Source organism: Salarias fasciatus, chromosome 14 (genome assembly GCF_902148845.1).
Source record: "Salarias fasciatus chromosome 14, fSalaFa1.1, whole genome shotgun sequence".
NCBI lineage: Eukaryota > Metazoa > Chordata > Actinopteri > Blenniiformes > Blenniidae > Salarias > Salarias fasciatus.
In genome coordinates this window covers 8,297,923-8,323,418 of record NC_043758.1, presented here as the reverse complement: position 1 = coordinate 8,323,418, position 25,496 = coordinate 8,297,923, and the positions used below count along the sequence as shown (strand labels likewise).

Below are 25,496 nucleotides of genomic sequence, written 5' to 3'. Positions count from 1 at the left end.
TACAGTACGCTACAAAAAAGTTTTTCCCATGATTCAGTTCAAATCGTGAAACACATTTCTGTCATATAATTAATATGTATTACTTGAATTATTTGATTTTTTTTTAATTCTTCATAATTTTAGGTTATCATTAAAATCAAAAACACCTCAAAATGTTCCATATTCGATACTTTTTCCATTTTTTTTTAAACAGGGAGACTTATTCATCCGTATTTAAAACTTCAAACTCCTTGAAATCTTTTCGTTGATCTGTGTATGGACGTTTTTTTTTAATCTTTTGAATGATATTGAAAACACAGATGTATGTAACAGATTGACAGTACACAGAACTACATTTCCCAGCATGCTCCGCAGGTTCTAGTGACATCCACGCACGTAGTGAGGTGACTGTTGTTATTACTAGCTGGCTGTCAGGGGGAATAACGCGGCTGTTTCGGCTCAATCATCGTGGAATCCCGGGTTTGTGGAGTGTCGCCTGCTCGGTAGAGTTACTTCCAGGGTCAGGGTTTCTTCCCCTGGTTCGTTTTTGGCGCGTTTGTCGCCATGTTATCTTCCGTTCCTACCAGGCTAATTGCACGAAGGTCGCGCAGCCTGTCCCCGTGTAGCCGCGTCTTTCAGACCAGTACGGGCGATGCCGCGTCCAAGGGCATCCGCGAAACGGCGGCGGAGACCGGCCGGAACCCCATCGTGTCCACGTCCCGGGTCTCCAGACGGGGGATTTTGGCTGAGGAGACCGCAGCTGCCAGTGTGAACCCATCGGTGCAGTACCACCATCTCGCCCCCAGGTGGCTGTCTAACCTGGAGAACCGCCGCAGCTCCTGGGCGGCCCTGGCCAGCAGGGGGCGCAACAACAACCAGTACTGGGAGGAGAGCGGGCAGCACAGCGGAGGGGAGAACCGGGGAGCAGGTGGGAGAGCCAGCCGGGCTGGGGTGGCCTCTGCCGGCGTGCTGTCTGCTGCAGCAGTGGCCTTCTGTCTGAAGAAAGACTTTGATACTAAAGGTACGCCCATCACTCTGCTCTCCTGCTCTCACTTCACGTGTCTATCTATTGATGTGTCAGCTTTTAGCTTCCTAAAGAAAATATTATGCATTTCAATGATCCTGCAGTTTAACAAACCCATTTAACCTCCAAGTGGTCTTAACCTGGAGGGATCAGGGTTGATATTCATCTCATGTGTTTGATATGTCTCTGTGTTTTGTGTGTGTGTTTTTTTTAACCAACTAGGAGATGCTCTTTTGGAGGCAGCAAGGACCAACAACTCCCAAGATGTGGCAAGGTACACCCCCCCCCCCCCCCCCCCCCCCCACACACACACACACACACACACACACTCATACATGCACGCACATGTCATCTTTGACTATCAAATGTAAATGAATTGGTCGACCTTAATCGAAGTTATGTGAATGTGAGCATAATACATAATGCTTAATGACAGAGTTAAATTTAGATCCGTACCTATACCTGTTAGTTAAATGCTTTTAACTTCAGTTATCTGCTTAGTCTTTTCATAGTCTGCAATAGTTGTAATTGTGACCTGTATGGTTTTGCATTTGAATTGATTTTAATTGGTTCCTTTACACATACAACAAATTATATTTTAAATTGTATTACCCAAAAAATAATGAATACATTTACCCATAATGGATTTTTTTTAATTCCTTACAAACATTCAGAGAAATGGGCCAATCCGCTGAGAGTGTAAATATGTTAAACTGTATTTTCATAACAGCGTAAATTGCTTTTGAGACCACTAAAGGCTTCAAAACTCCCTGTATGTTTAAGTCAATTTATCATTCCGCACATAGACATTTTTTACTGCAGGGTCATTAGCAGTAGTTGTAGTTTTACCAATCACCAGCAGGCGACAGTAGAGTTCCATATTATATCAAAATGTATCAGCGTAGGTCCGCGTTATTAGGTTTATTAAAACCATATTTTCTGTTACTTTCTGCATTGTTTTTATTCATGTAATTCAAACTGATTTATTTCTGTGCTAAGAATTTGAACCTGAAATTGATCACATCCTGGAATCCTTCGCACTCAGAGTTTACCAATGCAGATTTTGCTCCTGGGAAAAAAACAAAAAAAAAACATGGGCCATAGTTGTTCACAAATCTGGCAACATCCACGTTTTCATGAAAAAAATGAGTGCAGAGTGTGAAACATGTTCAGAGATGACCTTCTTAGTCAGATGCACTAACACATTAACTTGAATTTAGATTTTTGTGTGTCTGGAAGACACTACGCATGTACCATTGAATGCAAGCAGTTTCTCCAAACCACTTATTTGAGTGTGTGCATACTTGTGCTCATCGACGTGTGTCTCCATTTGCAGGCTTGGGTTACCTGCGCACATGTGGCAGATGGTGTAGGTGAGAGTGCAGGGAGGCAGCCAGTTAGCAGGTCACAGATGTGTTAAGTGCTGTGTTAGAGTGTCAGGGCGTGTCTGCCGGGAGGCGGACGGCTCGCTTTCACAAAGGCTTTTTAGAAGCATAGCACCAAAACTGTAAACTGCTTCAGGGTTAGGGATGCAAGCCTGTAACCCGCAGTTTGCTGGTTTGAATCCCTCTGCCATCATGTAAGCCCTGCTCTGGTTTGATCAGGAAGAAAACTCTGGCACCAACTTTTACAACAGTATGAAGTTCACATCTCAAAGTAAACTCAAAGGCTTGAAGGCGGCTGTTAATCATTTTTTGTGACTAACGTGTAATAATTAACTTCAATTGTTCATAAAAATTACATTAGAGGTTATTTTCCCTTTGTTGGACAAGACGGTATGAGACTGGAATTGAGCTGTGGACATTGTAATTTTGTGTTTCATTATTTTTATATTTGAAAGCTGCAGCTAAAAATAACTTGGTTTCTTACAGCTATATTATAGCCAAAGCAAAAAAGCCTGTAAGTTCTAATATCACCAGCACTAAGAGGTTGTTGTACGCCTTTGTAGCAAAGATATTACACCTTACACTGAATAATTTTAGATTGGAAAGCTATTGAATATTGGCCTGCTTATTTTCTTATCCGTTCTGGAAGCCAAGAGCTTGCAAGCGGTGTACAGGTTTATATGAGGTCAGGTTTAGATGTTTAATTTAGTATGGACACGGGCTACTGGCGGTCCGCAGTCTCTCCTCTGCAGGCATTATGCCAATTTCTGACAATCAATACATTTTGGGTTGGAGAAGAAACATTTTAACCTAATATGATTTAAAATACTCAGTAACTACAGTGTAAATGCTTTGATTTTTAAGATGAAAAATCACAAATGATTGTGTCTACTTAATAAAATGAATTTAGTTGATTCGGTTCAGTTAGCTCTTTTGATTGAATTAGAAACCACAAATCTCATGTTTTACTGGTGGTAAAGTGTCAGGAAGGGTCGAATCAGCATCCCCGATATTCACTGGCAGAAAGTTATGATAAAAGAAGAGTATTTTAGAACTATATGAAAAATGTACAAGCAGCTATTTCTTAATTACAAAGTTCTTTAACTTTCTTCCTGATGCAAAGTGGAATTAATCATCATGTGCGATGACAGTGAGAAAATCTGACTTTCCATTATGAGAGTGCTCGGGGCGGTTCTCTGCTCGTCTGCCGGGGTGCCGCGAGGCGTCCCCTCCTCCGTGCACACCGGGCGCTGAAAACCCGCGGAGAGCACTCAGAGGCCGCCGTGTTGACTGTAAACACTCACACTGTCTGCCCGCTCCACGCCACAGACGACACATGGATCACTTACACGCACACTTACAAGGACCGTGCCACTGCGATGCCTGGTGTGTTCTGCCCTCGGGCAGCGGGCGGAAACTCAACACACACCTGGCTCGAGCACACGGACGCATTAACTGCCCCAAAGATGGAGTGCGTGGCTTGAGAGAGAGCGAGACAACATGTGCTAGTTTTACGTTGTTGCGTCTCAGGTGACTTATCAGAGGTATAAACACACACAAGAAGATAAATGTGGTACATCTGGATCATTGTTAATCGCTACATAAATACGTTGAATTCATACGTTGATCGGACACGTGTGCTACTCTGACAGCTTTGGGATCTCTGCTGCTTCTTCCTGTTAGGTTGCTGGAGGAGGGGGTCGACCCAAACCACCGCCACCGTCTTGGTTGGACCGCTCTCATGGTGGCCGCCATGAACCGACAGCACAGGTCAGCATTTTAACGTGTCGCGAAGCCCCTCCTGCCGAGCATATGTGGCGCAAACGCAGCGGCTGGGCATCGTGCAGCTGTCTGGACGTGCTGGCCCGGCAGCATATGTCATCCACGGCCCCGCTGTCGTCCTTACAGTACATCTTCAGTCGTGCAAAGTGCAACTTCGAGACTGACAGACGGTCTTTTTACCCGTTCCCCCATCCGTCTGTCCAACAAATTAAATTAGCCTCCTGGCCCCCAGAACACACACAACACAGAGAGGGGCCGAGGTTAAGGCTGGGCCAAATCCAATTTATGAGTCCTTTTTATTTTTTCCCCCCCCTTCCATCAGGGTTGTGCGGTCACTTTTTTGTGGAAGAGCCTCATGAGCCACCAGCATTACTTGAAGTCTGAGTATTAAAACAGTCTGGTGTTAAATGTTAACCACACCGATGGAGCAGTTTTATTTTTCATGTCTTTATCAAGTCATGAATTCATGTTGTAGTAGAATATAAAAAGTTGTGGTGTCATCCCTTTACAGATATGGAAATAGAATTGTATATATTTACTTTTCCAACAGTGTTTTTTTTTTTTCTTCAATGCATTCACACACAGAGTAGAAACTCTGCAGGGAAGATGCTCCTGTGCAGGGCAGACGGTTACCACTTAGTGGCATCAGCCAAGGTGGATTCATGGCTCAAAATCATCCAGATCCAGCCCACAGTTACGTTGCTCTCACGCTCATACAGTACTGAGATCAGCGTTCCAGACCGAGCATCTCATGGGAGCGATAGACAATCCATCCCTCGTATCTCACATTCAAAGATCAGCTGGAAGCATCTCCATTGTAGCAGAAGCCATCATGGTTCACACACACACATACACACACACACACACACACAACTTTCCAGTTCACACACTGGCCAGAGGATCTTTAGCAATAATTATTGACCAAGTTATCTTCAATAACAACAAGTTCTACAATGGCCAAACATTTTCCACTTGCACATGATTGAATATGCTAATTTAATTATCTTATGTGATTATGATGACTGCTTGGACTTCAGACAAAAAAAAGTCACGTGATGATACATCGATCACCACTTGTCAGAGTTTTTCCTCACATTCTTTAAACATTTAGGACAATTATAACTGTTGATAAGAATCACTACTGATTTCTCTGTTCTCCACTCTGAAACTAATCCGTCATTACTGAGAGATTATGATGAAAAAGTTTGATATTTTCACGCTCTTGTGTTTGTCTTCACATTTACATCTTGTGTGCTGATTGATTGTTATTTTCCCTGTCAAGCATTTTATTTTTGGACACACTTTTGTGTTTGTGTGTGTGTGTGTGTGTGTGTGTGTGTGTGTGTTATGAGTGCTATAACTCAGCCAGACAGTGACAGTCCTCTGTGTTTAATCCCATCCTCCAACCCCCCAGTGAGCCGTCACTGCTGCAGGGAAGACTGAACATCGGTTCACACACATTTGTCACACATCTCTCTCTCTCTCTCTCTCTACCTTCTGCATGCGCACCCTCTCACAAAACTGTACACACACACACACACACACACACACACACACACACACACACACACACACACAATAGGAAACAGGGGGAGTTTATACCAAATATCTTGCAGGCCAAGTGCCTATTACTCAGCCACACACAACTTTATTTGCAGCCGTTAAGTGAAAACGCAGCGAGCATCGCTCATGAAGGAGGTCTCGCCCGTAGCCAGAGTGTCAGGATGGATCTCGCTGTTGAATTATCCCAGCGTCCTCTCACGACGTGTTCGTATGTTGCGTTTTTTTAGTGACAGGCGATCTCTCTGGTGAACCGTCGAGGAGGAATATGCGTTAGTCGTGTGTTTGCAGTTCAGACATTTTACAGGTCGTGAGTCCCTGACCGTCCTGTCTGCGAATTGATGCAGTACAGCTTCTTTTATTTTATTTGTGCATTTCTTTATCTCTTTGGACTTGTGTTGGCTGGTCACTGAACTGTCGGCCCATAGAGAAAATAGTGTGACTCATGCAGAATTTAGTTGTTTTTGCAAAGATATGTATTAGCCGTGTTTAAAGTTAGGAGCTAAACTTTCAGCATTTCATTTCAGGATAACTTCACATGGAGCAGAAATGTGTTTAATTTTACATTCCTTCACTCTAGTTGAAGTTTTTTTTTTTTGTTTTATGTAACTGTGCACCAGTGTTCTGGACTCGCCGTCGGCCAGGCAGCCCCTCTTGTGTTTAGGGGGCTCGGCGTGGCTCGGCGAGCGAATCAGGGGTGGAGCAGGGGGCTGTGTGGAAGAATTAAGGGTGAGACATTGGTGGGCGTGTGTTTGCTTAGCTTTGATGTGGGGCTAAATCAGGGAGGCGCAGGGCCTGGCCCTCTGTTTGCACTCTTTAACACACAATGCCCATCTCCATCTCTCTTTCTGTCGCCCTGTCCCTCCCTCGCCGCATTCACGTGCACAATGAGCGCTCAGCCGTGTGTGACGCCTGTTGACCGTTCCGACCTGTCGGCCGAGCGGCTCGACGGGAGGAAGGAGGGGACCGAAGCCAGAGCACGCTGCGGGATGATGAAATGAGAAGACGAGTTCCTCATCGGGACGGAGGAGAAAACAGTTCAGACAGTTTATTGTTGGCCAGAGCTACGTGGAGTGGCTATTATGGTTTACAACAAAGAAATAAGTGGAATATTAACAGTTTGTTTCCACAAATAACACAGCCTCGATTTCCAGAGAATTCCATATCTATATTTTAACCTCTAAATGCAAAAATAAAAGTCACAATATGCCACCGTCTTGGCATCTATTTGACCCCGGGTGTGAAGCAGGTGAGCCGGGGTCAAGTGAGGTCCAGCGTCTGGGCCAGGTGGTCAGGCATGGGTGGTCAGTTCGGCTCGGGTGTCCATTATCGTGCCAGTGAGGCGGAAGTGTCTGCTTCCCGTCTTCCCTCCAGGGCCGGATCGGAAACCTACACCGGTCACCTGCTGGCGAAGCTCCGGCCGGGTTGGGAGGTTAAATCCTACGGCCGTGGCCGCAGCTTGTTCCGATGGGGAAGCAGAGGGAGACGGTGCTGCAGAGCTGGAGGTCCGGGAAAGGTTGACACTCCCACTCAGGTCCAGGACTGATGCTCTGCAGCCAAACATCAACTCTAAACATGTAAACAGGTATTTTTCCTGTTGGTAGCTGCGAGAAGAAACATGTTCCCCTTAAATAAAATGCTGCTTGCATTATTATGTAATCCATAAAGCCCAGAGGAGAAAAAGAAGTGGGAGATGAGGCTGATAAGTTAGCAGCTACTTCACTTTATCTCCATTTACCTTACGTGCATATTATTTTAGTTCAGCCATGAGAGAGAAGTAATCATGCCGTTTGCAGATAGTATTGTTGCTCGATTGCATCAGGAAGGCCGTAATTGTAACTTTTTTGCAGTCTTTTAAATGGGAGTTTAACCTAATTAACCTCTGCATGCCTTCAGTTCGGCCTCAAATTAGTGCAGCAACTCTCCTCCTAAATGTCCCAAATAAAGTTAGCCACTTGATCATCAGTTGATTAGTAAAACTATAAACTGTTTTCAAAAGCTCATTAGTTTTAGTACCGTCCTGTGTAATTAAATCTCCTTCTCTTTCATCTTTTTAGCCCCACTTCCCTCCTTTCACCCACTCCTCCTCCTCCTCCTCCTCTCCGGAGTCTTCCTCTCTTTATCCCCTCCGTGTTTACCTTCCTTATGCCATTAACTCTTTTCATCAGGACCATCTCGTTCCTTCAGAGTCCTGCCCATCCTCGTGTGACCAACCTTAGCCCGAGTCTGTGCGTCTCGTAGGATGGCGTCCGTGTGTTTGTAGAAGTGCTTGCAAGGGCGAGGAGAGCCCTCCATGGGTCAGCCCCCCCCCCCACCCCCCTGCAGCCCCTCCAGCCCCTCCAGCCACAGCGATACAGTAACAAAAGGGGACCCCCACCATAGTCCTTTTTACCCCCTTTGCAAGGTCAGACACAAAGACCTGGTCAGAAAGTTCTCAGCATCGCTCTCCCACAGGATCGCACATTTGTTCTCACGTCGACAACACTCACCTCGCAGTTTCATCATGTGGCTCGAGTTGGTTTGCTATCTGGTATTTTGACCATGAACTGGCTTCAAAATATATTTATCATCGAAGGAATTAAATCTTTTGGCCCACAAACTGAAAGAGATGCACTTTATTTATCCTGACTTAAAATCTATTTCGTAGAAAGTATCTGCTTGATGGAATTTCAGCCTCTGTAACGTAATTCAGTAATGGTGGATGCCAGCAGTCAGCCCTTCCATTCCTCCCAGGATCTCTCCCTTGTCTGTGATGGCAATCTTATTCCTTTTTACTGGAAATCAAACACATTTTTACTTTTGATTGGGTGTCATAAAGTGGACTTATGTCTTTTGTTTCTCGTAAAGGACTTGTTAGTTTCTAACACAACTGATATACACGACTACCGTAAACACCTTTTTATTTTTAGCCTGTCGTTGCAGTCGTTTTCAAACGTTTTTATAATTTTAGCTTGTGCTGTGATCTTCTCTATTTTCAATAATCTAAAGAAACATTTCTTTCGTTTCTTCAGGCCAAATAGACGCCGAATGTCTGCTTAACTCTGCTTTTTATATTTGAAGTAGTTTTTTCTTGAACAAATTAGACACAGATGAATTATTTTGAATATCTGATGTGATTTATAAAAAAATTAGCAAAGTCGTGCGTGCCAGATCTTCTCATACAGCCAATGGAAGACCAGTTTACAAGCAAATCCCGAAGTGAGGTAAAATGCAGCCGTGGTTAATATGAATTATTATCTGTTTTCAATTCTTGTTTTTGCTGTTTTAAAGGTTTTTTGTTTGATTGTTTTTTCTTCCCCATTTTGACTTTCTTTGTAAAACAGTATTTCTAAACAGGTAACCCACATGTTAGATTTGACCTGCGTTGTTGTTTATTTCTTTTTCCGTTACCCACCTGCTCAAATAGAGTTGCTCTAAAAATAGAAGACTCCCTCATCCTCATATGAATAACCTTTTTTTCTTCTTCTTCTTCTTCTTCCTATTTAAGCCGTTTTACGCCTCTGCCGCTTCCATTTAGTTGAGAACGCTCCATCAGTTCCCCCCAGGCCACATTACGGGTTTAATGGCGGCAGCCGTGCGCTGGCAGGGTTCATGTTTCGGCCACCGCTGCTCAGTCGGCGCGCGCTCGTTCACTGGTTTTCCGGTACATGTCTGCGTCTCAATGTCAAAGCCATGGCTCATGTCCATGGTAAATGTGAAGTGTGTGTGTGTGTGTGTGTGTGTGTGTGTGTGTGTGTGTGTGTGTGTGTGTGTGTGTGTGTGTGTGTGTGTGTGTGTGTGTGTGTGTGTGTGTGTGTGAGAGAGAGACAGTGTGTCCTGTAGACGTAGAGACGGTACCTTGAATGTCTGCTGGGTCACAGTGACTGGGGTTGCCGAGGTACTGGTATTTGTTCTAGATGGCGGTACGCTCCAATGAAGGACTACACACACACACATACACACACCCTCTTCGTCACACGGGCCCCCCAGCAGTGCCGGAAATGAGCCCGACCCTTGCCCCCGCCGACGCACCACATATGTACACATGTTGAAAAGTAGACAAACGAGCATCGGAGGGGAGAAAGAGGGAAGCCGCCATTGGAGGGTATCCACCAGAACAGGGCAGAATAGATGGAAGCGAATCAGGTGAAAGTGTCACGAGGAGGAAGTGGATCCATGTCTGTTTGCTTTTCAGCCGCAAGGAAGGAAACTGGTCTCCAAAACATGGTCTCGTGTTTAGGGATGTAAATGGACTTTGCTTACATTTTACCGCTTGGATAGTGTTAACGCGCCGGTGGAGACGGCGCCATTAAGAGCAGTTGGTGAGGACATTTTGGCACAAACGAGCAGGGAGAGACGGGGCGTTGAACCACCAAACCTTGGGACTGAAAGATGACCCACTTTAATAACTGTGCCAAAGCAACATCAGTGCGACGCGATGGACATGAGTTATATCTCTACTCCAAACCCAGAGTGCATCCTTCCAGTAACGGAGCTAAAAATGACGGCGCCTTGCAGATTTCTTGCTTGTGCTTTTAGGGCTCACTGAAGTTTGATAAGGGCTGGGCGGTTTCCCAGAATCTGCAGTGAGATCATTGAAATTTGTTAGATGGCAGCGCGTCTTCTGCTGCTCACATAGAAGTAATTACCCGGTAAAATCTCCGGTTGCACGGAGATGCTTTAGGTAAAAAGGCAGGGTGCTGTCAAATAATATTCTCTTTCTCTGGTTGCTCTGCAGTGTGATTAAGGTCCTGCTGGACGCCGGCGCCGATCCAAATGCCGGAGACGAGTTCAACAACGTCTACGACACCTCGCGGGAGAAAGGCATCCACTCACTGGAAGGTGAAAAACACGGAGACTGCAGCAGCTGTTTGTGTTTGTCACCTCACAAGCGTCTGAATCTGAAATATTTAAACGAATATTGAGAAATTTACAATTTGCATAAAAATTTGCATTCATGCACATGTTTGATTTCACACATATTTATTTATTTCATGTGTTTCCGTGACAAGCAGGGTGCTTTTTATTTGTTTTTCTTCCGCGCCACACACACACACACACACACACACACCTCACCCCCCCAAACCAGGCTGTGTTGGGTTTCTGCAGACATATTTATTTGGGATATGTATATTGCAGACATTTATATGGCTGTCAGGTTTGGGTCCACGTGGGGCCTGCATAGCGTGGGGAAGCGTTTCCCAGACGCACACTGATGGATGGGCTAGGGGGGCCTGTGCGACGCTTTATTGAGTTAGCTATGATTATCCCACCCTCTCTCTCTCTCTCTCTCTCTCTCTCTCCCTCTCTCTCTCTGTTTCTCTCTCTTGCTCTCGCTCTCTCTCTCGCTCATGCGCTACAGAGAGATGCAGGAAAATGGATGGATAGATGAAGGGAAAGACTGATGAAGCAGGGAGGCAGAGGGGGGAAAGAAAGGAAGCACTGACAGGAAGAGGATAGAAAGATGGAGGCGAGGGAAGAAGATGCGGATGTTGGAAGGGGTGATGGAGGGAGGGATCGGAGGAAATGGGTGGGATGATGAGGGAGCTGGAAGAGAGGGAGTCAGGAAACGGGTGAGACAAAGTTATTGGGGAAAGAGAGAGAAAGTGGGGACTGCAGAGAGAGGGAGAGGGTGCAAGTGATGAAAGGAGCTGATGGACGCCGAGGTGGAGCGGAAGGAGGCGGAAAAAAATAAAAAAAGGAATGATGGAGGAGTGGTTGGAGATGAGTGCTCTTATGAAAAAGAAGTAAGGAGAGAATGATAGACTGTCTCCATTATTAGTGAGGAGCACATCCAGAGAGATCTTAAAACGCAGCGCGCATTATTCCGATCGTGTCGGGCCGTTGAGTTGAAATCTGTGAAAATGAACAGCTCTTCCAGAGCTGGGAACAAGAGATCATTTTGTATAGACAGTGTTTTTATTGTCACACTGTGTGGAGCCTGAGCATTGACTTCAGATGGATTTAAAGAAAGAAAGGAAAAAAAACCCCGGAGGTTTGAAGAAATGAACCATTCAGGTTAAAGTAGTTTGTTCATTCATTGTGATCGTTTCTTTCAACTTCTGGTAATTCCAGATTTAAATCATTACTCATTACATTAAAGTTTTTTTCCAATTTGCAAAGCTTGTTTTTAAAGATATTCTTGTTTGGAACTGTTGAATGTAAAATGGATTTTTTTTTTAATAACAAAGATCCTGCAGGCTACTTTCAGTGATTTTTGCCGGCGTTTCCGTTTTTCCTCGCTCCTGAAGCACATGCTAACAGCGATGCGTCCGTCCCCCTCCCGCCTCTGTGTCTCCACAGTCCTCGTGTCCAGAGAGGACGAATTCAGCAGCAGGCTCAGCAGCAGGGCGGGTTTCCGTGGCTGCTCGGCGCTGCACTACGCCACGCTGGCGGACGACCCGCGATCAGTCCGCATGCTGCTGGAGGCCGGTACGGTAACGGCGTCAGTCTCCACACCCATCCCATAATACCCAATGAGTTCATCTGCATATAGCTTGAATTTGTGTTCATGCCTCTTCCCTTTAAAACAGAAAGATATTCAAATAAACTAATCAGCAACAATCACTCAGTGTGTGTCAAAATAAGAATCTGCCTTTTATCTCTTCTTGCAGCAGTTTCAGCTTTTCATACAAATTTTATGCAGATTTTTTTTCTCTGTAGATATTTGGTGAAAATCTTTTTTTTTTTTTTTCCTCTCTTTCTTGTGAATCCTTTTAATCTCTGGCAAAATTAGAACAGCAGGGTCACCTTTAATTTGGTTTGTCTGGATCGAAGTAACCAGATGAAACCAACGGAAATCACATTTTTTTTATGTCTGACTTGCAGTTTTTCAGATATGTCATTCTGCCTGATGTCTGATCTTGTCTGCATTTACAACCATTACAGATCATTGATGAATGTGGACATATTTTTTGTATCAAACAGAATGAAAATGAAAAGTCTCATAATTTGCACTCGTTCTTCATCAGGTTGACCCAGTGCGTTATTGAAGATAAACGCTTGTGTTTCTCTATTGTTTCATTTGAATCCCTTCAGTAATTTTGCATCTCTGATTACTTAAAGCCAATCAAATTTGCTGGTTTCTGCAGACTGGCTCCTAAACTGCACATGTGGCGTATTGAGCTGTTCCTGTTCTGCCCCTGTATCGCCACCTTAACGCTTCCCCCCAACAATTAATATCAACCGCATTAGAAAACTCATCTGAAATTGATTACTTTTTCATTCCCCCCCCCCCCCCCCCATCTCACGCTCGCACCTGTCGTTGACTCAGCTCAGCCGTGCACACACACACACACGCACGCACACACCCTGGAGGCAGAGTATCCCCCTCAGTTTCCAGGCGAGCGGCTCTTAAACAAGCGAGGCCTCGTTGAACTGTGACCCCTGCGCGGAACATGCCCTTGGGGTAACTCCACATCCACAGGAAGTGTGCGTCTTTGTGTCTGCGGGTTTATTTATGTGTGCGCTTGTATGTTTGTGCACTCAAGCCTCCCTACGATTTTTTTTTTCTTTACATTGTTTTTTTTTTTTTTTTTTTTTTCGTGCCTACTTTCATCTGTCTGACGTGCTCGTTGCATTTTGTGTACATTAATGTGGAAATGTGGAGCTGCTGCTTTTTAGACTGATTGCATTTTTAGATTTTAAAAAAACACTCCATTCTTGGATCAAACACCCCAGCTACACACACACACAAATGCACACACACACACACACACAAACACACACGAGTTTGCATTAATGTCCTGTTTATGTTTATGATGGATGATGCGTCCAACCCTCTGTCTGCCCGTCGATCCCGTCTCAACCCTGAGTCGGTAAGCGCTTCGTACACTTAAACAAATCACCTCATCTAACTCGATCAAATGTTCTGCAGACGCATTTTTTGAATTAAAAAGGTAAGAAATTTCACGAAGCAGAGACATTTGTTTTAGGACAATCGGATTAAAGCTGGAGTGGGCTGTGGCATCGCCCGGCCGTGCCCTTTCTGGGCTGGCGCCGCCATCATGGCCAATAATATTCCTGACGTCGCACACGGCGCAGGACGTGCGCACCTGCAATCCTGCCGCACAATTAAAGCCCTTTAGAGAAGTTTCTGGCCGGGCTCGACAAATCTATCATTCGGCCCATCGTTTTTTCTGTAATCTGTTTTCTCCTTGTAGCCTCCTATCCATCTTTTTTACATCATCACGAAAAAAAAAAATCTGATAAGCCGCCACAGCTCCGGGACATCTGTGTGGATTTGAGAGTGGGTGTCCTCCTCCCCCCCCCCCGGATCGTGCACGGCGCTCCGTTCATGTATGTACACACCGCGCCTGTCCTGCGCCGCGTTATTTCCCCTGTGTTTGTGTCCGTCCGTGCGGCTCCTCTAGCCGTGGGTCTGCTCTCTTGGCCTCGGCCGGCCCCGGACTGGTCTCTCCATCCATCACAGTCTCCGGGCCCGCCCTCGGGCTCCGCTTCGCCCCACGGTTCCCCGCCCGACCTGAGGAGGCTCTCCGGCTTCTCTCCAGGCTCCCCGCGTCGGGCCCGTGGCCGGGGGGCTCCGGGTAAATGGACGGCTCTGTAGGTGGTAGCGGGCCAGAAGAGACACACATGCTCACAGACGCTCCACAATGCACACACACATTCACACACACACACACAAGGACACACACACACACACGCATGCATAAAGAGCAGCAGGGGCTCTCTCCCACCAGCTGCAGTGAAAGACAGGGAGGAGGAAATGGAGAAAGAGGAGGGGACTCCTAATAGGCATAACTAAAGCACTCCTAATGAAGGGATCTCGTGTGTGTGTGTGTGTGTGTGTGTGTGTGTGTGTGTGTGTGTGTGTGTGTGTGTGTGTGTGTGTGTGTGTGTGTGTGTGTGTGTGTGTGTGTGTGTGTGTGTGTGTGTGTGTGTGTGTGTGTGTGTGTGCGTGTGTGTCAGTGTTCAGCCAGGGCGTGTGTGTGTGTGTGACTGTCGTTAGTGTTGATCCTGTTATAAAGTGCTATGGCCCAGAGGGTTGGCCTGATATTAAAGCCCTAAATGATGCTATTTATTATGTCCAGTGTGTGTGTGTGTGTGTGTGTGTGTGTGAGTGTGTGTGTGTGTGTGGTGGAGTACTTTATTGCATTCCGCCCTCCTGTTTTTGGAGGTTGGGGTAGGTTAGTGGTGTATTGTTGTCAGGATCGATAGCTCTGTGAGCGGGTCACAAAATTTAGAGGTTTATCGATAATCGTCCGTGTGATTATTAGTCTCTGCGGTCGCCGCTCGGAGCTGCAGGAACAACCATCACCTGTATCGATCACAGTCTCCCACTAAAGACAAACTTCAGCCTGACGGTGATCTCTGTACCATGTCCAACATTTTGAATGAAACGGAGACACCGGGATAGACGTTTTCATGTTTTCATGTTATCGATGACGAACCGGTTTTTAACAGAACACGGTGCAGGCGCTGCAGGTTGAGGCAGGTGCAGGAGACGTGGCAGCTGACTGGAGCTCGGATGTTCTGAGATGAATGCCGCTTCCTCCGGAGGGGCGTCCCACAGCTCCTTCAGTGTTATATCCACAGGGCGTAAAGGACAAGTGGACAGGTGATGAAGACGGATACGATCAATCTTGGGAATAACTGGAATAATGTACTTTCTTGTGAGCGCGGCCCCGGTGTGCAGAGTGGATTATCGAGTGTTTATTATAAAGGCTGCAGTGAGTATTGGGACAAATGAGCAATTTCAGACATTTTTATTTCGCAAAACTTTCTGTTCTTTCCATGTCTTCTCCATTCTCACCAGTGTTAAGAAAACTTGTGGCGGCCCGCCCGTCGCTGAGCGTGGCGCCGCAGGTCAGAGCAGAAGCCACTGCTAAACACCCGGACTGACAGGCCGCCCTCTGTCCAGCTCTTCTGTCTCCTCGCCGTTTGACCCCTCCTGCCGTGTCGGAGTGTGTTTTTGTCAGTCACACTCGTAAAAGCCTGCAGTGTGTGCGAAAGGTGCAGGACGTCGGTGTGCGCCTGCAGGGGTCAAAGTGCGTGTTATTGGCACGCGTTGCAGATATGAAACGTCCTGCGGAGTCATTGCGGGAGCCTCCTGATTCACCGCAGCGAGCCTCACTGACCCCTGAACCCGCGCGACCTCTCACCCCTCGCCTCACGTTCTCGATTGACGTTTTGAGCCTCCTGCTGAGGAAGCATGTGCACGTTCTAATAAATGACTTTTTATTTTCCTTTTTATTTACACTTGTGTGTGTGTGTGTGTGTGTGTGTTTGTGTGCGCTCACAGGAGCCAACCCCATGCAGACCAACGGTTTCGGACACACGGCGCGGGCCTACGCCAAGGAGGGGGAAGTGAGCAAAGTGCTGCTGGAGTGGGAGGGGAAGGTACGACTCCTCCTGCACAAAAACACCAGCCATCAGTTGTTTCCACGTTAGCAGACTGGCTGCTCCAGTGGCTGGGAGTGTGTCGCGCTCACACTCCCCAGCAGGTGTGTGTCAGCGTTGACTGACAGGTGCTTTTCTCTGTTGAGGCCTTCAAAGCTGTTGGAGGTTAACTGGGGTTAAAAACCTGCTGCAGAACAGAGCAAAACAACGTATCATTAAAGACACAGCCGGGTTTAATCACAGTCGCACACAGACGTTGTTCTTAGTTTCTTATTATCTCACACTAGTGAGAGCTGAACATTAATTTAGAAATCGATTTATTATGAGCTGGTTTGTGATCATTTCTTCGAAACAGATTAATAAAATACAAATTGCACATAAACGCACCATGTTTTCAGTAAATGTCCACTTTGTCCTCTCAAAAGTATGACTAGCCCTATAAGCCCTAGGCTATTTTTCAGAGCCTCTTCTCGAAAATGACATACTAAACTAAAAAGAGTATAACACTGCAATAACTAGGCCTATTTGAGTGGTTACACTCTCCTCATAAAGTGAACACTTGTAAGATTTGTCCAGATGTGTAAATATCAGTATATATGTTACTGGTTAAGTGTGACTGAAGATGGAACACAGCACAAATGAAAAAATTTCAGTCTCGCCTAAAAAAAAAAAGCACTTTCAATGTGATCATCTCTTTGGAAAAGTCCAGTTGAAGCTCTAAACCTCCATCAGATCATAGACAAATATGTGAACACTCTCTCTGCAAAGGTTGACTCTGTGAAAGTGAAGCAGAACAAAATTTGATAGGTTTTAGTACAGACAGGTCAGGCGATGGCACACTTTGGCACACTATGGTGCCATCTGTGTAATCTGAATTTTCTAATGTACCAAATCATATTTTTCACTTTTATATCACTGCTGAGGTTCAATACATCCAAACAGAGCAGTCTTTGGCGTGACTGCAGTGGAAATTCACACAGAGCGTCTGTTTACGCTCAGCTGGACGCTCCGTGCGTAAAGCCTCCTCTGTATACAGGCTCCCAGCTCCGCAGCAGCTTCATGAATACAGACACCCCGTACGTCGTTAGACTCGTCTGAGCCAATAGAATGCAGCGGGGGTCACCGACATGTGATTGACAGCTCTGTTAGCCAATCAAAACAAGCAAAACACAGTCATGGCGCACACAAACCTGTATGGCGCTGACCAATCACAGAGCTCCTTGAGGCTAACTAGGGGTCAGTTTTACGCCCGGATTGACGTCAGATGTGGCTAAGTGGCTAAGCTAATCGATCCCGATGGACAATAAACGCATAATTCGGACTCTATATGGCCAAAAGTCCAGGTAAGCGGCGATTTTTTTTACCGCAGTTTGAAAACGCGATCTTGCTGTTGGCTGTTTTAGTGGCATTTTCTGGCAGATTCTGTGGTTTTATTGGGCTTTGAGTGGTATGGTTGTAACCAGCGGAGTCTCAGCTCTCGTCTGAGAGGCTGTTTGTGTGAATTGCATCATTTTTCACAGCGCTACAATCAATAATTTGGCGAGTGGGTTGACACAGTCACGAACATGGTTCATAATTCATTTAGTTCGTGTTTGAGCTGTGTTTGGAGTGTGTTATAATGGCTGATATATTCGGTTAGCCCAGGTTCTGCTGATTAATTTGAGGGTAAACATCACGACATTCTGTCAGAAATAATGCATCTTTTAGGCTGCTGTTGACGGGTAACAGTCACGAGGACCCTAATTAGGGTCCTCTCGGGTTGTAAGGGCTAGAACTCAGGTGTTTTTGTTCAGAAGTAGAAGTAAGTTGATGAAATGCTGCTCTTTCCATCACCGCCTCTGAAGGGCAGCCTTGCTTCTGTGGGTGATTCTTTGTGTTTTTCTCGCGGTGACCTCTGCATCACAGAAAGTACTCTCAGGAGAGGCTGAAAGTGATCGCCGTTATTAGTTTGCAGAGTTGCTTTTAAGTAAAAACTACAGTGTCCACATTTTTCTTAATGAAGAAACATGCGGCGTGTAAAACTTCTGGAACAACAATAATCAACCCGGCTGCCGCACAGCAATGAGATGTATCGAGATTCTAGACAAACAAACGGGGCATCCGCTTCAGTCGGTTTGGTCTGTTTGTTAGATTTACAACGTGCACGTGATTCTCATTTGAAGACTTATTTTCAAATGCAGAGAAATTTTATCTTTCATTTCAGAAACTAAATAAACTAAGCTTTCTGAAACTGGGTGTGAGGACTGTTTGGGGATTTCATGGGTCTGGCTGCCCCTCGCTGCTCGGCTCTCTTCTGCATTTCTTAGGCGCGTGGCAGCAGCTGCAGCGGGACCGGCCTTTTTCCTTAAATAAAACTCGAGTTATCCGTAGTTATCTACCAGCTTGACAGCCGGCCGGAGCTAAGCAAGATGGAGAGTGAGAATAAGCAGCCTGCCTCCACTGCAGGGTGAAAACGGGGGAGTCTGGGGAGGCAAAGAGGTGAGGATAAATGAGTCACGGGGTGACTGGGAGAGAGAGCGAGAGAGTCTGAGGGGTGTGTGGAGAACTTTGAAAGAAAAGACACCGGGCGACGATGGCAGGGAGGAGAAAAGAGATCAAGAAAGCTCCTCAGAGCGGAGGAAATGAAGAGGTAGAGGATGACAGGAGCAGAGAGCCGCCCGTTAGAGTAGAGGAAATTTGCAAAGTCCCGGATGCTGGACGCAGGAAATGAAGAGAGATGCGAGGATTTTAACAGGATACCAAATGAAAAGTACTAGTTTTATCATATTTAGTATTAGGCCTAATAACGTTTGCTGTGGTCAGACAAATGACCTGTTTGGTGTAGCAGCTGTTCGACGTATTGCAGAGAAGTAGGATGATTTTGTTAAAATATTGAAGCCCTGAGTTTGAGATTTTGTCAAAATCACAAATAAGCTTCAAGAGACTTCTCGAACTGTGCAGACCTGTTAAACTCCTCATTGCTTTTACAACTTAGTGAGATTCATGACCACCATCGTTTAGCTTCGCTTTCTTATCGTACGTAAGCTATTCGAGAGCGATCTGAGATCTTTCTGGTAAGCAAGAAAACAGGTTAGTTACCATGTGGATAAAGAATAACACCAGAAAAACACACAAGCTTGAACTGGAGCTCATTCCTGGAGCAGCTTTGCAGAGTCTGAGTGAATCCCTTCTGCTGTAACTGCAAATCATCTGGAGGGTGAAACTAACTGAAAAACTTTGTGCTTGAATGTGAAATGACTTGAGAAGTAGCTAAAATAATGAGGCAGAGCTGCTTCATCTTCTGTCAACTTCAGGTTCAACACGTCTCCCTTTTTCTCCCTCCTGTATCCTCCTTTATAGATGCCTGTGTGTCTCACGTACGCTGATTTTCCTTTGTTTTTCTGAACCACACAGTTCCAGGAGGCTCAGGCTCGGCGAGAGGCGGAGGAGAGGAGGAAATTCCCCCTGGAGAGGAGGCTGAAGGAGCACATCATTGGACAGGAAGGAGCCATTAACACGGTGGCTTCAGGTGAAAGGATGTGGCGTGATGTGTGTGTGTGTGTGTGCGTGCTGGACGATGTCGGATGGCCACCGAAACCCATTCGCAGTGTCTTCCTCTTTTCAGCCTTTCCCTACTTTGTTCCTCCTCTGCTCGCTCGCCTCCACGCTTCCCCCCTGCCCTCCTCCCTTCCCTCCAGCAGTGGGCGGGTTCAGACAGACCGGCGGAGGCTGTAATTGGTTAATTGTGATGAATGAGCTGTCTGTCAGGCGTGCACAGGTGCTGCGTGCATGTGCGTGTGTTTGTGTGTGACAGCTGAAGAGGCCAGGCTTGGAGCCGCCAGTTAACACGATTACAGACAGAGGAGACATACTACAGACCCCCTCCTCCTCCTCGCTTCCTCCTCTCCTCTCTCCATCCTTCTGCTTCTTTTTCCCTTTTGGCTTTCTCTCCTCTGTTTCTCCTCCATCCCCCCCCCCCCCCCACTCCCCCATCCTCTTTCCTCCTCCCTTTCCGTGGCCTTCACGGACCTCCTGAATGTTTTCCGTCATCGATGCGGTGGTGTCACACAGTCAAGGATGAACAGGTGAACGGCGGAACAATGCAGGAATGGAGGAAGAGATGGATGCAATGGGGGCGTGGGGTGGGTGGGGGGCGGCGGGGGGGTGGAGAAGTAGCTGTGAACCAGCAAACGGTGACAGAGAGACAAAGAGGTCGAGTGCGCCGCATGGAGAAGAGGAAGGAGGATGAGTTAGAGCACAATAACCGAGCAGACAGTAAAGAGCTGATATTACGGCGGGCATCCACGGAGGCCATGTATTGATCTGCAGATGAGAGCGTGTGTGTGCGTGTGTGTGTGTTGAGAAAAGGCTTGTGCAGCACACACAGAGAAGAAGCCGTGTGGTATCTGTCACGACGCGGCGGACGTTTTCTGTTTAGATTTGTGAAAATAATCAACTTCCCCCTCAGAGTTGGAAGCAGTTATTAGAATGTGTAATGTGTTTGCGGGAGCAGACGGTGACGAGGTTACAGCCGGCAGGAGAATAAGTCGCAGCATTTGAACGCTTCATCGGAAGAGAACCTCCGAGTTACAGATGGAGGAGGCGAACGGCGTTCCGCGCTCACAAGTCGCAGAGTTGGAGGGGAAAGCAGGGACTTGTAAGAGGGGATAATCGTGGGACTTGTAGTTTTTGTCAAGGCGATGAACGACTGTTATCGTGGCAAATGGCCCTGAAAGCAATACAGGACGTCACCGAGCAGATAAAACAAGAGCTTATTGATCTCAGAAGTATTACAGTGAATATATCACACACACGCAGACAGTCACAGGCATGATGGGACTCAGACACAGACCGAATATATCTTCAAAGGAAAAATATCACAGGTTTTCTCATGAAAATTTCATATCTGGTGAAGATTGTGAAGATTTCTTGGCGTCGGAGTTTGAGGCAAGCAGGATAGACTCAAAGTGGCAGAGAGAACGAGGGGAAGTAGAGATCCGGCGATAAGTCGGGGGATCAGGAAAAAGAGACGGAGCACACTGCAGATAAGGAAGGAACAAATAAGAAAGGGATGCAGAGATAACAGAGAAAGAGGGTCACAGACGGATGGCTTGTGTAACTACAGATAGAGCCATGTTCCTACAGTTTGAGTCTATATGGGTAAAAATTAATCCTCTGTATTGATCCGGCTGCTAGTTGCTGAACCAAAACCAAAACAGCAGCTCTAGAAAAGATCGTTTACTTGACAAAAGACAAAAAAACCTGGTCTTTTATGTTCCTATTTTCATCTGAAAGCCTTTCTCCATGCTGGGAGACTATCGGATGCAATGCGGTCGCATTCTGAACGGCGCTCATTGCAGTGAATACAAGCTTGATTTATACTGGAATATAGTTTAGACTGTCACAGTTGCAGAGTTGAAGACTTGTGATTAAATGTTTATAACGTAAGTTCATGGTCTTTCTGTTACGACTGGAACTGAGTGTAATGTTACTGAGCAGTGAGGATGCAGCTCACAGTTTTAACCAGAAACATTTCTCTGATTTCATCATTTAATATTGGTATTAAAAAAAATATTCAAATATGAAGAGCTTTTTTTTTTTTTTTTTTTAACGATATGATTGGTTATCAAGGCATTTGATGCCTGCTTAGTGAAAATATGTAATTGACCAGAAAAAATAGTCTGTTGGTTATGAAAGCTGAAAAAACAAAAGGAAAATGAATTGCCCTCGTCTACATTTTGGCTCCAGCAGCCCGAGACCCTGAACAGGACGAGTGAATGAATTAAACTCTGTCTTGTTTTGCTCTTTTTTGTTTTTGGGTCTTCAAAATGGCTGTTTCCACCTGAACTCCTTATTACAAACAGCTGGCTTCCAGCAAGACACACACACATGCAAAGTGCGACTACAGAAACTCTACACACTCACACACTCACACACACACACACACACACACACACACACACACACACACACACACACAGGAAGGAGGTTAGATTGATCCAGGTTTAGCTCTCAGGGCTAAGAGTTATTGAAGAGAATCATCCCTCTGTAATCATGTTAGAGCCAACCAGACCTGCCCAATACACACTGATCTGAGTGTGTGTGTGTGTGTGTGTGTGTGTGTGTACGCACATGTGCGTGTGTGTGTGAGAGAGAGAGAGCGAGCTTTCATTTGTTTTGCGTCTCCGTCTTTTCCTTGTTGTTGTCAGGCTCCTCTGAGAAATGTCAAAGTGCCCTTCTGTCAAAGTCGCTCTCAATCAGCTAAAACGTGCACAAACACACAGAAGGTTACGCCGTCATTCACACAGCCATTGATAAAGCAGACGGAGCTTTGGAGCCCCTCTTGTCACTATTCATCTCTGTGTCCATCTCTGACACACTCGTTTGTTTCTCCCTGCCTCCTTATCTCCATCACTCCTCTCTCTCTATCTCCTCCATCTGGATTCCTCTTTCCCCTCTTTATCTTCGTTCCTCCCTCTCCTTACCAGCGCCCGGTGTCATCTCGCCATCTCCTTCCTCCGTTCCGCCTCTCCTCCTCTTCCTCTTGCGCCGCCCGTCACGATTATCAGCTGTTAGTAGCGGGTTTAACACTCGCATGTTGCGTCTGTCGCTCGGCATTTTAACTCCGCCGTGAGTTTTTAGCCGCAGCAGCAAGACTTCCTCTCTCGTCTTCTGTCGTTTTTTTGCCATCTCAGCCACAGATTTCCTCTGTCGCTGTTCTTAAACTCGTGGCTGCACTCAATAACGGTCACCTCTGGTAAAAAGTAGATCATATTTTCAAAGTTGATCTAATTCCAGCTCTAGCATATTTCTCTCACTCTTTCTGAAAATATATTTCAGTGTTTAACTTGGCACTCGATCGTCAAACACTTGACGAAAGTGACAACCCAGCAGCAATATCAGGACTTGTTCTCTTCTCACCACACGGTCGACACACTCAGTGTGTTTAAAAGCGCAGCTCAGTCAAGCTGTAGCTGTGCTTCCCTGACCTGGCGAACTAAACGGTCGTCTTTTGGGAGACTTCCATGCCTCAGTGTCAGTTAGCAGCTCTGCCCCTGCGATCAGCTGACTTCTCCTGGACTCGCATATCAGGATTCCTCATGAAGCTCCATCACCTCTGGTTCCAGTTCCAGACTGGACTAGATCAGCTTGGTGATTTTAGATTTTATCCGTCTTCTTACGCCGCGGTCTCCTGTGCAGCGTGGCGTGACGTTGCAGCCAATCCCAGCTGACCAGCTGTAGGTGAGGGCAGCGCAGGGAACTTTTAATGTCCTGTTATACTCAAACTCGAAAACAGCTTTGTAATTAAGGTTAATTTCCCTGTGTGGTCCCTCGATGTAATTTGACTCCAGTGGTGAATATGAATAGAGGAAAATATCATCATGAAGGCACGTGGGTAATGTGTTCTGCCCGCTGAAGCAAAACGTTTCTAGTCAGGGCTTTTTTTTTCTTCTTCTTTTTGCAGATTCATGTCCAAACAGTTTAAAATCTTAACCACATTAGTTGTAATTGTTGAAATTTTGACTCTAAGTGTGAAATAGAATGGGAAGACGTTGCCAGTGGCTTTTTAAAGTTCAGAAACATTAGCAGAGAGCACCTCAGGTAGTTTGTCTTGGTTAACAGCTTTCCCCTGAGACCTCTAAGGATGATCAGATAACAAGAACAGCAGACACACTTAGGAACCATTTTGGAGACTCAAGCCAGGACTTTTAGGCCCATTTTAAGCTTTTTGTTTATCCTGTTCATTCCAGCGTTATTGTAAGGGTTAGGATTTGGCCCCACAGGGGAAAAAAAACTCCTCTAGTCCTCAAGTCTCTACTGGGAGAAGAAGCCCACATCGACACACCGCCAGTTGGTCGTAGTAGCGACTCTTCAGGCCTGCTGGCTCAGCCCAGGCGCTCTGAGGCTCTCCGGCTCTCTGGCTTCGGCCTCCGTCTCTCAACAGGTTCAGATTTGGATGAGTTTGCGCGAGTGCCCGCTTCTTCGTTGAGTGGCTGAAGCCACGGCCAAATACACTCTTTGCTCCCCTCCCATCCACCTCATCATCCTGTCTTTGTGTATGTGTGTGAGTGTGGTTGCTGGGGTGATGGCAGGGTTGGGTAGGCACTCCTCCTTAAGCGAGTGTGTGTGTATGTGAGTGTGTGTGTGTATGTGAGTGTGTGTGTGTGTGTGTGTGTGTGTGCACGCGAGGCTGCGATCTATGCTAAACTGATTTCACCATGGCCGCGCCAGAGAGGCTAACACAATTACCGCTGGCTAATGGCCCCACTGACTAAGGGGGGAGGAGAGGCATCGTGGGGAGCTTTCTGGAGGTCTCTCATCTTGCTCTGTTTTCTTTCTTCTTCCTCTTTTCTTTCTTTCTTTCTTTCTTTTCTTTTTTTTCCACAAACGTCTCTGACCCTTTCCTCATCCCTGCCCTCGCTCTCTCCTACCAGAGTTTCTGGGATACGTGCCACCCTCTGGGTCAGCTCAGTGCATTTTGGGTGAATGTTTGAATACTTTGTGAAAAAGCAAAGTCAACAAATGCAAATTACTTGAATAACAAGGCTTTTCTGATGAACCCCCTCCCACACAGCCATCCGGAGGAAAGAGAACGGCTGGTACGACGAAGAGCACCCTCTGGTCTTCCTCTTCCTCGGCTCTTCGGGCATCGGTAACTCACTCTGTCGCTCCCACCATTTCGCTTTGATCCCATGAATTCGTGCTCTTGGCGGCCAAAATCAACAGGGCTCTTGAAAGGGTCGCTTTACTGCGTCCTCCGCCCACCAAACACGAGATGACAAAAGCTCCTGTCGTACAGCGCTTTAAGGAAGTCCAAACAGTGTTTACTTTGTTGTTTCAGTTGATAATGAAGCTCATCATCTACATTATGTAGCTCTGAAGTGTTTCTGTTTGGAACATTTTAATTTAAAGAGAAAAGAGTGTGTGACAAAAGCTGGGATCAGTTTGAAGACCCATGGAGAAGTTCCCAGCGTCTGAGTGATATTTCAGTCCATGCTTTTCTTGCAGAAGTTGGTTAAACCTGAGGAGGCGTGTTCTGGATCTGATGGACATTTACAGGAACCAGCTGCACTGAATACACGTTACACACCCTCTGCGTGCTTGATTGTCTTGGAAAATCTGGCTAAATTTTCAGTTAATCTCAAATGGCAGCAATCAGTCAAAGTTTTAGTCCATGTTACGTTAAAAATGTCAAAGTGCTACCTTGTGTCAGTAAATATAAATCACACTGAGATTCCACTTTTTCATTTTGTTCATTTTTAAATACACACCTGATGTGACCCATGGGAAATATTCATCCACATCAAATTTATAGTGAGCTGTGTCTTATTTTGAAATTTCACACTACAGTAATATATAAAGAAGCATTTGATGTTCATTTCCATGCAAAACAAACTCAAATGCGTCCGATTTTTTTTTTTTCCCAGGTATTTAAACGATTGCCTGGT

General features: G+C 46.0%; 1 protein-coding gene across 1 annotated transcript in view; it reads left to right on the top strand.

The window, feature by feature from the left end:
• The first annotated feature begins 360 nt into the window (after positions 1–360).
• clpb (ClpB family mitochondrial disaggregase) overlaps positions 361–25,496 on the top strand; it is a 31,375-nt gene continuing 6,239 nt past the window's right edge. Inside the window, exons 1-8 of the mRNA XM_030108850.1 lie at positions 361–1,000; positions 1,226–1,277; positions 4,072–4,158; positions 10,448–10,551; positions 12,013–12,141; positions 15,971–16,068; positions 19,462–19,576; positions 24,623–24,700. Of these exons, the coding sequence (XP_029964710.1) occupies positions 544–1,000; positions 1,226–1,277; positions 4,072–4,158; positions 10,448–10,551; positions 12,013–12,141; positions 15,971–16,068; positions 19,462–19,576; positions 24,623–24,700 (1,120 nt within the window). The 5' untranslated portion in view covers positions 361–543. The remainder of the gene's footprint in view (positions 1,001–1,225; positions 1,278–4,071; positions 4,159–10,447; positions 10,552–12,012; positions 12,142–15,970; positions 16,069–19,461; positions 19,577–24,622; positions 24,701–25,496) is intronic.